Genomic DNA, 15,417 nt, shown 5'->3' on the forward strand with positions numbered 1-15,417 from the left:
CACTCCCTACTGCTATCTCCCCCAATTGTCCATTCAGTGGTAGCCACGTTAACAATTTTTGAGCGTTCATGTGGTAAAGGGGTAGGGGTGAATTAGGAAGAATGCACAGGTGCCATGGTTCTTTGATAAATGGTGAGGGCACCATTTTTTCCCCTACTAGCTGCCCTAAGCCCAGTGACTTAAGCAATATGACTCATGGGACTTTGAGCCAAGTTCACCATCCATTAGAGACCATTCTTCGATCCTAGCTGATTCTCTGATAGGACTATATGATGCAATTCAACAGGTCATAAGCCTGGCCAGGAGACAGAGGAACCACGAGGAAATAGGCACAAATATAAAACCTCTGATACAAGGCCTGAAGGATGAGTAGGTGTTGGTAAGGCAAATAATAAAAAGAATAACATCTATTATGACGGCCTACATTCTTGAGAAAGTGTGGTACAATGAACATGAAAGATGTTCCAGTGAATAGAGCACAGAAGTCAAGATGGAAAGAGGCTGAAGAGGAAACCTGAGAGGAAGGCAAAGGTCAGATGAAGAAGAGCATTGAAAGCCATGATGCAGGTTTGAGTTCTGTCTTGCATGAAATGGGAACCCATTGAAGGGTTTTAAGCAGTGAAGCAATATTCATTTACTAATTCAGTAAATGTTTGTTGACTGTCTGCTATGGGTCAGACTCTGTTCCAGGTGCTGGAGATAAAGCAGAGACGAGAACAGACAATTACTGTTCTCACGGTTGTCTCATTCTGTGGGAGATACAGACAAAATAGTGTAGTGACAAGTAGCATTAAGAAAAATACAACCTGCTCCTTAAAGTTTCATTTGAGCATCTGGACAGCGCAAGTTAGATATATCATTACCTTGGGTATTTAGTAGCTTGTGGTGTTCTGAGTTGGGGAAGGGGCTAGAGTCATGGGTAATTACAGAGGACACATTCTTTCTATGTTTATTGAAATCAAGTACAAAGTGTTGTATTTACTCAGCTGCACTAAATGAGTTTTCTTCCTGGAATTTCTGCTTATGGAAATAGAGAAATACTGTGACCCAGTGCAAAGAGGGTGAAAGGAGCAGCATTTTGGTTTTGGACTGATCCTCTGGGGCAGGATCACTACTAGCTAAGGGGGTAAGAAGTGAATGAAAGAAAAGTCATACCTTGAAAGGTTTAGTTTAGAGTGGTCAGATGACTTTCACCCTGAAAAGCCTCTTTTGTTGTTTTGGTCCACTGCCATGAAAAGTACATTGTTTTCTGTCTACCCTGTGGTTTACCCTCATCTCTGAGGCTGCTCCTCGGATGAGCCCTTGCCCTTAGTGAGGGATTCAGCAAGGTCTGACTGTGTGCTTTCCTGTAGTCCTTTAGTTCCCGAAGCCAGGCCATCCCTGCTGTAACCCAGACATCTTACTCACCTGCAGCCCTCCAAATCAGAGGACAGGAATGGAGTTACTTAAGATGGTATGTATGTCACTAATTACACTGAGGGAATATAATCTAATAAAAATAAAGTTTTACCTCACAAATTTTCTCAAGCGTTGGCATCCAAGAGGTGGCAAGGTGGCAGTTCTGAAGAACAACCCACGTTCCTTCCTTGACAGCTTTTTCTAACATCTTCATAGCTATGGGCCCTTGGCCTTGGCCAAGAGATAAAGAGCTAAGTTTTGATCCCCCATATCCCTGTGTACAAAAGTAATAAAGATGTGAAAGAATCAATATTATTATTATGGGAAATGTTAACATTAGGCATATTAAAATTTAATTATGTAGCATCCTTCAAAGGTCTGAACCTATGCGGCCTTAAAAAAACTCCTACTGATTAAGAATCCTATAACCACATAGATAAAAAAAGCAAGTCCACTCATGTAGATTTCCCTGGCTGGTTTGGCTCAGTGGATTGAGCATCGGCCTGCGAGCTAAGTGTCGCTGGTTCGATCTTCCAGTCAGGGCACATCAGAGAAGGAAAACTCTGACTCCAAAAAACCTCCGCTGCCTTGCGGCATACCTCTTCAGGGGAAAGGCTAAGGGAGTAAACCCCGACAGAAAATCCGGAGCCGGAGTCCCTAAGGCGGTTTGACGTTGTAGTCAATACCGGCAACTCCTGCGGCGCACCTGAAGCCAAGCTGTATTGACTTCGTCTTTCCCTTGGACCCTTCAGCAGCGAAGAGGGGGGGGGGGGTCTGCTGCATGGGCAACAGCAGACCTTCCATATCACCCTGCCCAGGCTCTGTAGCTTCAGCTTCACTGGAGAGGACACTCCAGCATCATCACAAGATGTCGATTTAACACGGGAGGAGACAGATACCGTGTCACTCCCGAGTCGGACTGCACAGCCATTCTCGGCGGTGCAGATAGACTCTTAAGAAGCTACACCATCGTCTCTCGAGACGGATGGCTGCCGACGACTCATGTAGAAAACAGTCATGGTAATAAATGAAAACCTCTGTAGGGTCTTTGATTGTTGAGATCAGGGATAGAAAAAAAAAAAACTAAGAAGACTTGTAACATGAGGAAGTGATGAAAGGGTTTGGTCGTTATGTGGCAGCTCCTAAAATAAAAAGCCTCAAAGAAAACTATGAATAGATAGATGAACTTTTCCAGATCTTTGAATATTTTAACTAATTTGATTACTGTATAAAATTTGGAGGAAAAACACCAAAACATTAACCTCTAATTTTCATTTTAAAGTTTCTTTAAAGAATTTGGTGGGAATGTTTGCTTGGAATTCATGTCTCCTCTGTCCCGAGTCCAGCTGTGGCTGCTGGACACCGTGTCTGTAACCCCCTGAGCTTTCTCTCTGGGGTAGTAACCACCTGCACCCTCTTCGGAAGATGCCCTGCATTACGGGAGCAGTGGAAGAGTAAGGTCTTGAGCCCTGGCAGGAGTGTCCCTGGCTCATCCACACTAGCAGGTAGGGGCAGCAGAAAACAAAACAGTCAGATACTACTGCTTCTGGAAAAAGTAAAGATAGCAAGAGAAGACAATGCATTGAGCAGTCCCACAAAGGGGCCAGAGAATAATCACAGTGTATAATGTGGGAGGGGAAGTGGAGGGGAACTGGTAGGCCTTGCAGGGTGGGAAAGGTTGTGTTGATTTCAAGAGGGTGAATCTCACACAAAATAGATACTTCTAGCCACCTCATCACTTCCACGCTAGTCCTACCAACCATTGCTCTTCCTGGACTTGCAATAGCCCCGTTAACTGGTTTTATCATTTAGATAAGGAGCTATTTTCAATATCAGTGCAGCCATTGAAGTGTCAATTTCTTGGGACTCTGTCCACCTCCAGACTCCAAAGTCTTTCAAGGACTGATTAATAAATTTTTACCTTCACCTAACCCCTTAGCATTTCAAGTATAAGCAAGTGTATATACATAGTAACATACACATACATACACATACACACACACACACAGGTAACTCAATCTATTTTAAGGCACCTGGTCATCAGCAAATTTCAGAAGGGCAGCCATGGGATCTGCTCCTGGGGAGAGCACAAAAATCAGGGGTGCACAGCAGTTGCTGTCGGCAAATGCTTTAGACAAATCAAATGGGGGTGGCTCAATGAATATACGCCCCAATTTGCTGATTATAAATTCTTGCAGCATTGGAATAACCTAGAAAGAAACAAGAATATATTTAAAAGAATATTGAAAATCTGCCTAAAACCTTTAAATGTTCAGATTCAAGGGTGTTTTAAAACAAAGGACTCTAGCTATACTTGCTCATTCATTAATGTTGGTGGAGAGTCAAAGGCATCACTTTATATAAATGCCTTTTAAATAGAAAAAAATGATAAATATTCAAGTAATAAAAGGTGGATAGTAGACACCAGAATTTAAAGGCATTGTTCTTCCTTTTAAATGAGTATTGAACACATGGTGGATATAAGAATATAAGAAACCTTAACTCTTTTTTTAAAGTATATTTTATTATGTTATACAGTAGTTCCCACTTTTCCCCCTTTGCTCCCCTTTGCCCAGTATCCCATTCCTTCCATCAATCCCGTCCCCCTTAGCTCATGTCCATGGGTCATGCATATAAGTTCTTTGGCTTCACCCTTTCCTATATTATTCTTAATTTTCCCCTGTCTATTTTGTACCAACCAATATGCTTCTTAGTCCCTGCACCATTTCCCCATTTTTCCCCCTTCCCCCTCCCAGCTGATAACCCTCCAAATGATCCCCATACCTATGATTCTGTTCCTATTCTGGTTGTTTGCTTAGTTGGATTTTGTTTTTATTTTTTTAGATTCTGTTGTTGAAAGTTGTGAGTTTGTTGTCATTTTAGTGTTCATAGTTTTGATTTACTTTTTCTTAAGTAAGTCCTTTTGACATTTCATATAATAATGGCTTGGTGATGATGAACTCCTTTAGCTTCATGTTGTCCGGGAAGCACTTCATCTGGCCCTCCGTTCTAAATGATAGCTTTGCTGGATAGAGTAATCCTGGCTGTAGGTTGCATTTCATCACATTGAATACTGCTTGCCAGTCCCTTCCTGCCTGCAAAGTGTCCTCTGAGAAATCAGCTGATAGTCCTATAAGCAACCCCTGTAGGCAACTCTCCACCTCTCTCTTGCTGCCCTCAGGACTCTGTCTTCATTTTTCACCTTTGGCATCTCAGTCATGATGCATCCTGGTGTTGTCACCTCTGGGTCCAGCTCGCCCCGGACCCTCTGTGCTTCCTGGACTTGTAAGTCTATCTCCTTCACAAAATTTGGGAAGTTTTCCTCATTTTTTTCAATTCTTGCTTTCTCATTCTGCACTGGTTGACTGTTCTTTTCTTTCTTATGTTCCAAATAATTGATTTGAACCCTGGTTTCTTTCCCTTCACTGTTGGTTTTGTGTGGATTTTCCTTCATTTCACTTAGCATAGCCTTCACTTCTTCTCTTATGCATTTGCCGTACTCAAGCATATCTATCAAGCCTGTGAGCATCTTTATCACCAATGTTTTGAATTCTGCGTCTGTTAGTTGTCTGTCTCCTTATCTGTTAGGCTGGCTACCTCCTCGTCAGTTAGTTCTCCCACTGGAACCTTGATCTGTTTCCACTTTTGGGTCATACTTCTCTGTCTCCTCATTCTGACAGGCACCTGTGTTTGTTTGCCTCCATGTCCCAAGTAGAGCTGTCACTCCTGTTATGTTGTAAGGGGCGGAGCCTTAGGGATTCGCCAGTACAGGGTGACCTGTTTCACCATGTTGCGGCGCTGTATGTGGGGAAGGGGCCTAAGGGGGAACAGTGCCGCCTGCCCAGCACTCGCCCCTTTTCTAGGCACCTCTCCCATTTCTGCACTGAACTGGCGCCCCTCTAGTTGCTGCCCTGGCCATAGTTCCCAGAGTGGGTGGGTCTGCGGACACTCTAGGACTGTGGGAGCCCTTTAAACAATCAGACCCTGCTGAGAGACCAGCAGTTTCTGCCTCCACGCCAGCCCCCACTGGTCTGCACAGTCAGAAGCAATGAGGCTTGATATTCCAGTGAGCTGCGTGGTCTGGTGAGGAGCTGGAAACACTCCCCAGGTGTCCCTCCTCACTTTTTAAAATGTGTTTTCTGCTGGCCTGCTGCTGCCACCACCACACCACATCCTCTCTGCCCCAGCTCCGCCCCTCCTGCCTGTCTGGATATTTCTTCTTTATATCTTTGTTTGCTGGATTTCCATGCAGTTTGATTTTCTGGAACTTCTGGTTGTTTCTAGTTTTGAGATAGTTGTATTCCTTCTTAGCTGTGGAGGGAGACGCAGCGTGTCTATCTCCATCTTGGTCAGAAGCAGAACACTTAACTCTTTACATAAGTTTTAAAACACTGTGTTCCAAGAGTCCAAGAAATTTTAATGTAATTCATACAATACTATATATATATACCATCAAGAAACTGATATAGCTGGAAAAAATTTTACACACAAAAAAAAAATCACTGTGAAAAAAAACCATACTCCTGAGAAATAGGCAAAACCGTGTTGCATAATGTTCCTGATAGCATGCCTGCATGTTTTCTGGAAGCGCGTTAGAGAAAGAGCAGAACTTCATGGCTTGAGGGTCCCTGTCAGGGACTGAGGTGGGAATGCAATTGTATTGATGGGTACAGCTGAGGTACAGCTTTAGATACATCATTCTTTTTCTCTGATGAAGGGACTACATTTTATCACGTCTGGGCAATGGTACCAGATAATCATGGCTCAGTTGTGACTCAAACAAATAATAAAAGTGTATTTAACAAACAAGTATCCCTGTGTCTAGCTTACCAAATTATGTAAATGTAACCCAGGAAGAAGAGGAATAGAGTGACAAGAACACAAAGAATTTTTGAAGACCTCCATAATAACTCTGGCTGGATAGCTGCTCATATCCAGAGATGGAATTACGTGTACACACAGCTCGCTAAATTAGACTGTCAATTCCACCAGCCAATTGGAGGACTTCGAACAAACTGCAGAAACAATTTGCAGAGGCCAAGCATTTCAAAAGGATGGGCTTCTCAGGAAAAGGTTACAAGTATTTACAAATTTCAATTGCGTGTTTTCAGGAACATCTGTTCACAGAGGTAAGTAGAAATTATTGACATGTCACAATGCCTTAAAACAGTGTCAATCCTGGTGTGTGTGCATGTGTGTGTGTGACTGAGGATGTGAGTGTGAGGAGCTGACAATGAAAGAATATCTGGGCTTAAATTGGAGGTTTTAACCCCCTCCCAATATTTCTCTAGATTTATTCAAATATGGAAAATGTATGGAAGAGAAACAATAAATTTATAAGTACCGTGAAATCAAGAACCTATCTAACAAGATAACGCATATATTGTTTGTGCACATTAAGTATCTATTGAATGACTGAATGGATAAATAACTCAAGGTGCTTTCTTTTGTGAGGGTAGGATTTTAGTTACAGAAATCTTAAACAAAATTGATGTTTACCTTAAAATTTTAGTTCTAGATTAGTTATTTCATGTTTCAGATATTTTGAATGGGCACAGATGTCAAGCTTATTGCAGGAAACTAAAAATATCCTGTCTGCCCCAGGCCTTGTCCTTGCCCTTCCCTTTGTTATTCTTTTCTCACTAGATTAAAAACAACAAAGTTAACAAAAGAAAACAAAACTTGCTTTTTATAACCTCTTTCCTCGCAAGGCTGACTTCTTCACTAAATTATAGTTTTACAAACGGAGTGCAAGCACCTGGCTTTTAAATGCTAGTTTTACTTTTAGCAAGTTTGAGTTACAAGTGGCCCCTCTTTTGTGAGTGGTTCAGGCTGTTGCAGCCACCGCACACTTGCAAACACGGCCGGTGTGAAGTGATTCTTCCGTTAGCCGTGGAGACCAAGCTAGGGTTGCTCACTTAAGGGTGAACAGAGACAAACTGCAGTATTTCCTATTTAATGTTAAAACTGAACAAGGCTTGCATGCTCCTGAGACGGAACTGGAACTCCCAGGCTGTTAGCTATTCAATTTGTAAGATGATAGTTTGGGTTTGCTCCTGCAATCTAATTTTGCCAGCATTACGTTTGTTAAATGAAATCTGTCAGTAACAGAAATTGCAGCCTAATCTAGGCAACCACCTTCCGAAAGGCAGGGAAGAAGTTTGTGGTCTCCCATTTATGTTTTTTCTATGTATTGCAAGTTCCTACAAGATTTATCAGGGGTTAGAGAAACATATGAACTTCTATTTGACAACTTTCTTATTGAAAGCTGATTAATTTACTTTTTCTGTACAGCTCAGAAGGAGAGAACTGTGGCCAGTAAGCTCTTCATTTTGTAAATGGACCCCAAACCTTCTCCACTTCAGTGTTTATCCATTTGATATTCTTCTTTGCTAAATAAAACACCATAGACTGTTACATTTTAAAGGAATGTGTAAGCCCATCTCATTTTCCACAGGTGATCTAGTCAACATTCTTTACATCTTTCCAAACAAGAGCATCAGAGGACCTGCCATTGGAGTTGGTTCTGAGGGAAGAGTAGCAGAAAGAAGACCCCGCAAAATTGTGTTGACAAATAAAGTATATTTTATTCCAGAGTAGAAGCAATTGCTGATTTTCCCAGTGGATGTTACGTATCTCATGACTTAGATATTGCAAAGAAATAAAATCTGTATAACACTAGCCCAAATACCTGGTATGCTAATACCATTTTAACTTGGAAAACTACTCATTTAAAAGCATAATCACCATATATATTTTAAAATATATTGATTCCAAGATCAACAGTTCACCACTAGAAATTAGATTGATTACCTGGTAACAGTGAGATTTAAAGGTTTGATAATGTAAGAGCATACTAATAATTATTTTTATATTAAGGACTACAGATGTGAGTGTACATGTAGATAATGTGTCAGGATAAATTGATTTATACCATAGTAGCAAACAATTTTCAGATTTTAGTGATGTTACCACAAGAAAAGCTTATTTTTTGCCCTTGCTAGGTCACCTACATATTCAGGAAACTAACTCCCTGTGCTGGCTCAGCCATCTAGCTTGTTTATGATTTAAATATCAACACATGATTTCACAATTTTGATGGCAGGTGAGTGCCCTGGAAAATCTCACACTGGCAGTTAAATGCTCACATTTTATTGGCCAAAGCAAGGTGTATGGCCAAGTCCCCCACCTCAAATGTGTGCAGAAGAACTGAAAATATTGTTGAGGAGCATTAACGTCCACACACTCATCCACCTATCCTAGGAAAACTCTAGAGGAGATACAAAGGAAGAAGTTACAAGACAGAATACTAAAGTCTTAGAGCAGCTAAGAGAAGGATGAAACTAAGTTTATTCACAAATGATTTAAAAACAAAAACATACAAACAAACAAATCAGCTTGAATATCTAATTCCCCACCTCCCTCAAAAAACACTTTAAAAAGAGAATGAATACGAAAAGCAATAGTTGATTTATTTGGTAGCCCAATGTTTTGTCAGATTAAAATGTCAAATATTTAAAATATAAAACTGAGGAAAAAAACATTTATAGATGAAGCTGCTGCAGTTAGGAAATGGTTCATTAATCACTTTTAACAAACAGAGGGTTCGTTATTTTTCAAATATCAAGACAAGAAAGTCAACAGTATGTGCAGGGTCATTTTAGTATGTCTTTATCTAGCTTAGAAAACAAAGTAAAAACTTTTGAAAATCTTAATAAAAGATTTTAACAGCGGAAGCCATATTAGGCTAGATTTGAAGCATTTAATATTCTTCCTTATTAATACTTGAAGTGAAAACTTCTTAGGCTTAACCCTAAAGTTTCAGTGGAAATTCATTTTTTAAAAGAGCTACCAAGGGGACATTTCATCCTCCATCATCTGTTTAATAATAATTCCTAAACAACTATAATTACTTCCAGCACCTAAGAGCAGGGCAGCATTATGACTTTAATGGGCCCTAGGCACATTGTGGGCCCCTTCCTTCATTAAAAAAATTAAAAATTATATTTTACAATTGTTTGGATATAATTACAAATACAATATAGACTGGATCACATTTTCCGATCATAAAAGAAATTAAAACATCTTCATGGGCCCCTAAAAGTGTCGTGGCCACTAGGCACTTTTCCTAACAGATACTCTAGCCCTGATTAAGAACACCTTCCAAGTCAAGCAAGAACTACATGTGTTCATTGAACAGATTCTGGCTCACAGAGGAAAAAATGCCTCCCTGTCATATTATCACTGATGTGTATAAAAACATTAAAAAGTATATATTGCTTTTACCATCTAAGTACTGCTTTTTTTTGTTGTTGTTGTTAGGATGGAAGTATTGTCTTATATTCCTTAGCAACTTAAAGTATGAATACATTAAGTTCTTAAATAATTATATATTACTTTTACTTAGTAGAAACTATAGATAATTAGAATCTTTTTTCAGTTTTTCCCCAACATACCTAATGTCTGTATTTTTTCTGAGTATATGGATATCTCTGTGTACATGAGCCCTTATACTTAAGTGAATAGTTCTTTTTAATAGAGTATAAAGTGAAGTATTCAAGTATTCAAGTAAAGATGTTGATAAGTACTCAAATTTGCTAACATGATGGGTCAGCTGCTATGTTGGTTATATAATTTATTATTTGAAGAAAGTAAAATGAAAATTATTTGTAGTCAGCAATGATAAATATTTTAAAAATAATATTCTTTTAACTTTCTAAAGGCTAACAGAGAACTGTATATAAGGATAGCCTTTGAAGAATCAGAAATTCTAGTGTATTAGCTCGATGTTAACATCACTGACTAATTGTATTGAAATAATAAGAATAAAAAAATGAGATTACAGCATACAAAGGAAGTAGACTGTGAGAAATTGGGAAAGCATACAAAAGGAAGACTTGTAAGATCTAATTTGAATTTAGTGTGGTTTTAACAAATATGCAAATCTTTTGAAGAATAGCTACATTAAAAAGAAGCAGGGTATTCCCCAGGCTGCTCCACCTGTCCTTCAGCTGACTGTGGAGAGAGGAGAAACTGGGATAGTGGAGCTGCTTTCAAAGCCCACATTTACCTTGTCTGGCCTCAGGCAACGAATGATAAGCATCCTTTGAAACTCATTTACTTTATCTTCCCAAACATCAGGAAAATGCTCATGATATGGTTCCTAAAATTACAGTAGAGATAATTTCATGTTATTTTGGATATTATTTTTAAAAACAACAGTATTTTGACTTATAAACAATTTTTATAGAAAACATAGTTACTAAATGAAATCTAAAATGCTAGTGTAAGTTTTATTAGGTTGGGGCAAAGTTATGAAAAGAAAATTTAAAACACCACAAAGCGATCAAAACCAGGACATGAACTAAGCAGCTAATTTCAATGTGAACAGTAATCAATAAACAAAGTGGTTCTTATTATGAAAAAAATAAATGTGCATATGAAGTTTTATTCCCGTTATTTCTCCAAAGGCATCTAAAAGAACCTACCAGCTACTTGCATCATCTATTTATAAAAATAAACATTTATTACAAAGAAAGGTATTGTACTAAAATTTATTGTTATTTCTTATTTTGAATGACTTTTGTACCTTTTTAATAAAGAGATATTTGAGAATGTGCATAGTAAAGAAGCTAAAAAAGAAAGAGAGCTATTACAAATATACAAGAAGAGAAGAATAGAGATCCCAGGACAAGTAACCTTGAAAAAAGGGGGGGCATATGTACCTTTGAAACATCAGGGAAGGACATGTGGTATCTTAGATGAGAAATCCCCATGCTTCAGTATAGTGAACAAATTTCTATTTCAAACTAGAATGAAGTACTTACAAAAACATATTTATTTCTAGGAAATATATTTGTATTATCAACAAGGAAATACCCACAGAAGCCTATCCAAAATATTTGAATTTATGCGTAGATGAAATCTTACCATCACATATAATACAACAAATAGGTACCCAAATAAAAAAATGTTTCCCACACATCTGGCTCTTTCTCTCCTCTTCCCACCTTTTCCTAACACAGCTTGTGCAGATTAAAACCAAGGAAAGCAAAATGTCAAGAGAACAGAAACAAAGGAATAGAAAAATTAGCTGGGAATTGGCAAAATATTAGCACTTGTGCTAAAAAATTGGAAAGGCATCAATTTCTATGAATCCCAGAAGGGAAACTGTGAGTATTGTGGTATGTGTTAACTATAATGGTCTCTAATTAGCAAGAAAGGGTCTCATAAAAATATTTGAGAAATACTGGCTTTTCCCTTTCCTCAAATGACAATAATATTTATTAGCTCATATCCTGCATTCGGAAAATCTAAACAATAGCTGTTTTGTAAAATTTTAGCTTACCTGCTTTTATAATTGCCAAAGAATATGTTGATAATAAATAAAAACCTGGCATGGAAACTCAAAAAGAATATTTTTAAGGATCATGCAGCTTTTTTGCCTCTTCACACAATTCAAAGAATTTGAAGAGAAGTATGAACAGAACTACTAATTTAGAAGGTGGGATAATATAAATCTAAACTTTGATTTTTAACATCTGACCAGGTGTTTAGAGCTTACTTGAATCTTGTTTGTATTGAGAGATAAGAGTATCTTATTTAACGTTTTCTCCATTTACAAACTTTGGAAAGCAAGAGGGTTAAAGACATACCAAACTATCATATACTTTTTTCCATCCATCCTTTAAGTGCATAAACTCCTTACGAATGGTTTTAAAGGAAGGCAAATCATCTAGTCGACATATTTCATCCCAGGATTTTTGAGGAAGCCAGGTACAAGGGTTGGCATGAGGATTATCCAGTCCAATGCCACCAGTGAGCAGAAATCTCCACTCAGCTTTATTAATCTTTTGAAAACAAAGTAGTGTGAAGAGTCAGAAACAAGTTCATCATATGCATAATAAACTTACAACCACTTTAAAAGAATTGACTGTTGATTTTCAAGTTTTGGGTATGGTTCCTATACAATTCTATAGGCTTAGTATTTATTAATAAGAAACCACTGTACCTATCATAATTTTTCAAAATAGTTCCATTTTACAAAGCTACTTTTTGATAAGTTTCCTACAAAACTACTAATCTAAACATGAAAATCTGAATATATTCTATTTGAATATATGTTTTCCAAATGACTTCTTAGAGTTCTGTTGGCTCTAGAAACTGTGGGAAGACAGAAAGTCATCAATGTGCCATGTATTCAAATATTTCCTCTAAAATTTAATCAGGTACTGTTACGAAACATTTGCAAGAAATGCAAGAAAAAGCCTCTACTCATATAAAATTCAACCAATATATCACCATAGGAAATCAATAAATCTTAAACACATAAGTGTAAAAAATAGTAAATTTACACACTACTGTCCTATATTTTATTTTTTCATTTTTATTGTATTTTTTCCATTATCATTTATCCCCCTAAACCTCCTTCCACTTCCACCATCCCCTCCCCCTTGCAATCACTGCACTGTTGCCCATGTCCATGAGTTCTTTCCCTTTTCCTTTTTTTTTTTTGCTCAATCCCTCCACCCCCACAACTCCCTATATTTTAAATGAATGGATTTAAAACACTGCAAAAATTTATGAAAGGTATGTTTAACACAAATGGTTAGATTTGACTAACTTGCACAAGTTCTTAAGAACATTATCATTTATACTATTACTTGATGTAAATATAGCAATATATTTAGTAAATTCATACACATATGTATATGATCCTAAGAGAAACAAATTTGTTTTAAATTAAAACATACAAAAGTTTAAATAATAATTACTAATGAACCATGTGTTTAATTTTTCACCTCTGAAATTCAGTCTAGTTGTATTGTCCTGCCTTCATTATAATAATAATGATTATTATTATTTAACTATTTACAACTTTTTTTTACATATATCCCCATACAAATTAGTAAATTAATGAATTGATGTTAATATTACAGGTTTTTTCTCTACAAATTAAAACAGTACTGACCGCACGCTCATGCATCAGCAGATTTATAGTTAGACAAAAGGAAAAAAGTAGCTTATCCTTTTCAAAGAGTGACCGGCAGACATTAACATACAGAGAATAAGTAAAGTGATCCTTGAGAATTTGAAGCCTAGGATGAACAGAAAGAAAAGTAAAAAAATTAAAGTGCATTATACTTGAAAGAAAAATGCTTTAAGGAAACTTATAAAAGATTTAGATGTATACTATGCCAACAAGTTTTCTGGTCAATTACTCCCCAAACAATCAAGGATCCTCATTAACTGGGTGCACTAATTTGAGAGTTACACACTGTAGAAACACCAATAGAATTGCATTTTAATGTCAACTAATTTTTTTAAATCTTCCTTTTGGAAAAAGTCAATACATGATATATTAATCTATTACATTTAAAGATTCGTGGATTATTTTTAATATAAAACATTTCTTGGGGTAAAATTGAATTATTTATTCCATGAATATTTCCAAATATTCTGTATTATATATTAAGTGAACAGACCAAAATTAATATCTCCTTTATTAAATTAACATTAAGTTCACTACTATGCTACTCTGTTCATTAACCCACAAAAAGCTGGATAAATCGCAAAACTTGATAAACTATATTTTCATCATATAAACAAAACATGTAAATCACAATATTTGCAACTAACAACTTTCTAGTAAATACTAACACGTAATCTGTATTCTTAATAATTCTTAACATGAATATAACACCTAAGCATTTTCACTCAATTATCTCCTAGTGAAATAAACTACCACTGAAACAAAAAAGACAAATGGTGATAACAATAAAAGTAAATTTAAGAAGTCATTAAGCAAATACTTCTAATTTCTGCATGTTTCTGTATAGATAAGGTCTGTCCGGAAAAAGTCCAGCCATTGCTAAAATAATGAGAATGACTTGTGCGACATCGATGTAACCTGGCAGCCTAGGAGAGTGGACTGGAATGTGCACGGGTGAACAATGATGACTTCACTGTACTAGTCAGGGGGGTGACAGATACCACTAAGTGACCACATGTACTGTGTGGCTGTGACATTCAAAATGACTGGGTGAGTAGAGCAACAAATCTGCACCAAATTTCGCATTAAGCTTGAACATTCCTCTGCAGAAACTATTCAGCTATGGGCAACTGGTGATTGGCAGCTTCATCACGACAACGCACCCACGCATACATCATGTCTCGTGCAGGTTTTTTTTGGTGAAACATCAAATCACCCAGGTGACTCAGCCCCACTACAGCCCAGATTTGGCGTCCTGTGACTTCTGGCTTTTCCCAAAACTAAAATCACCTTGAAAGGGAAGAGATTTCAGACTATCGATGAGATTTGGGATAATGTGATGGGCAGCTGATGGCAATTGGGAAATGTGTGAGGTCCCAAGATCCCTACTTTGAAGGGGACTGAGACGTCATTGTCCTACATACAATGTTTCTTGTATCTTCTATCTTCTTTAATAAATACCTCTATTTTTCGTAGCACATGGCTGGATATTTTCTGCACAGACCTCTAATATATTAAAAACATTTGAAAATAAATATTTTCAAATATTTTAAAATTTACTCGTTGATTCTAGGTTATAATTTTAGCATAACTATTGTCATAAATATGATTTTTGCTGTTTTTAAATTAAAGAATTTTAACTAAAAAGAAAAAGGCTCATTTTGTTTTCTACATTTCATCAAAATCTCACATATGGGTAAAAAGACTTTTTCTGTGAATTGTAAGGGGTTACACCACAGTTGTGGAGAAACAGATGTCACATTTTTGGATGAGTTCTAATTTGTTATAGAAACATAATTAAAAAAAAGTTGTTCTAATTTTTAAATCTTGTACACAAAATATGTCTTTAAATGACAAAGAAATATTTTTTCTCTAAACTCCAGCAAAGAACTTGATACCGTTCTGGTGGCTATTATTTTAAACAAGGTAGGAATTAAGAACTGCAGCAAAAAGCAGGACATCATTTACTGTGTGGCCCTATCTGACTGACACTATGATAGGTTCTGGGAATTAAAACAAAAAACAAA

General features: G+C 37.1%; 1 protein-coding gene across 2 annotated transcripts in view; it reads right to left on the reverse strand.

Moving 5' to 3' along the window:
* Positions 1-15,417, reverse strand: part of DNAH7 (dynein axonemal heavy chain 7) — a 226,978-nt gene that overhangs the window by 27,153 nt on the left and 184,408 nt on the right. For both annotated transcript variants that reach the window (XM_090282024.1, XM_090282032.1), the window contains 5 exons: positions 13,370-13,496; positions 12,054-12,248; positions 10,469-10,561; positions 3,432-3,608; positions 1,511-1,672 (listed from right to left, as the gene is read on the reverse strand). In XM_090282024.1, coding sequence (XP_090138150.1) covers positions 1,511-1,672; positions 3,432-3,608; positions 10,469-10,561; positions 12,054-12,248; positions 13,370-13,496 — 754 coding nt within the window. The remainder of the gene's footprint in view (positions 1-1,510; positions 1,673-3,431; positions 3,609-10,468; positions 10,562-12,053; positions 12,249-13,369; positions 13,497-15,417) is intronic.

Source organism: Furipterus horrens, unplaced genomic scaffold, assembly GCF_987537825.1.
Source record: "Furipterus horrens unplaced genomic scaffold, mFurHor1.1.pri manual_scaffold_1, whole genome shotgun sequence".
Classification (NCBI taxonomy): Eukaryota; Metazoa; Chordata; class Mammalia; order Chiroptera; family Furipteridae; genus Furipterus; species Furipterus horrens.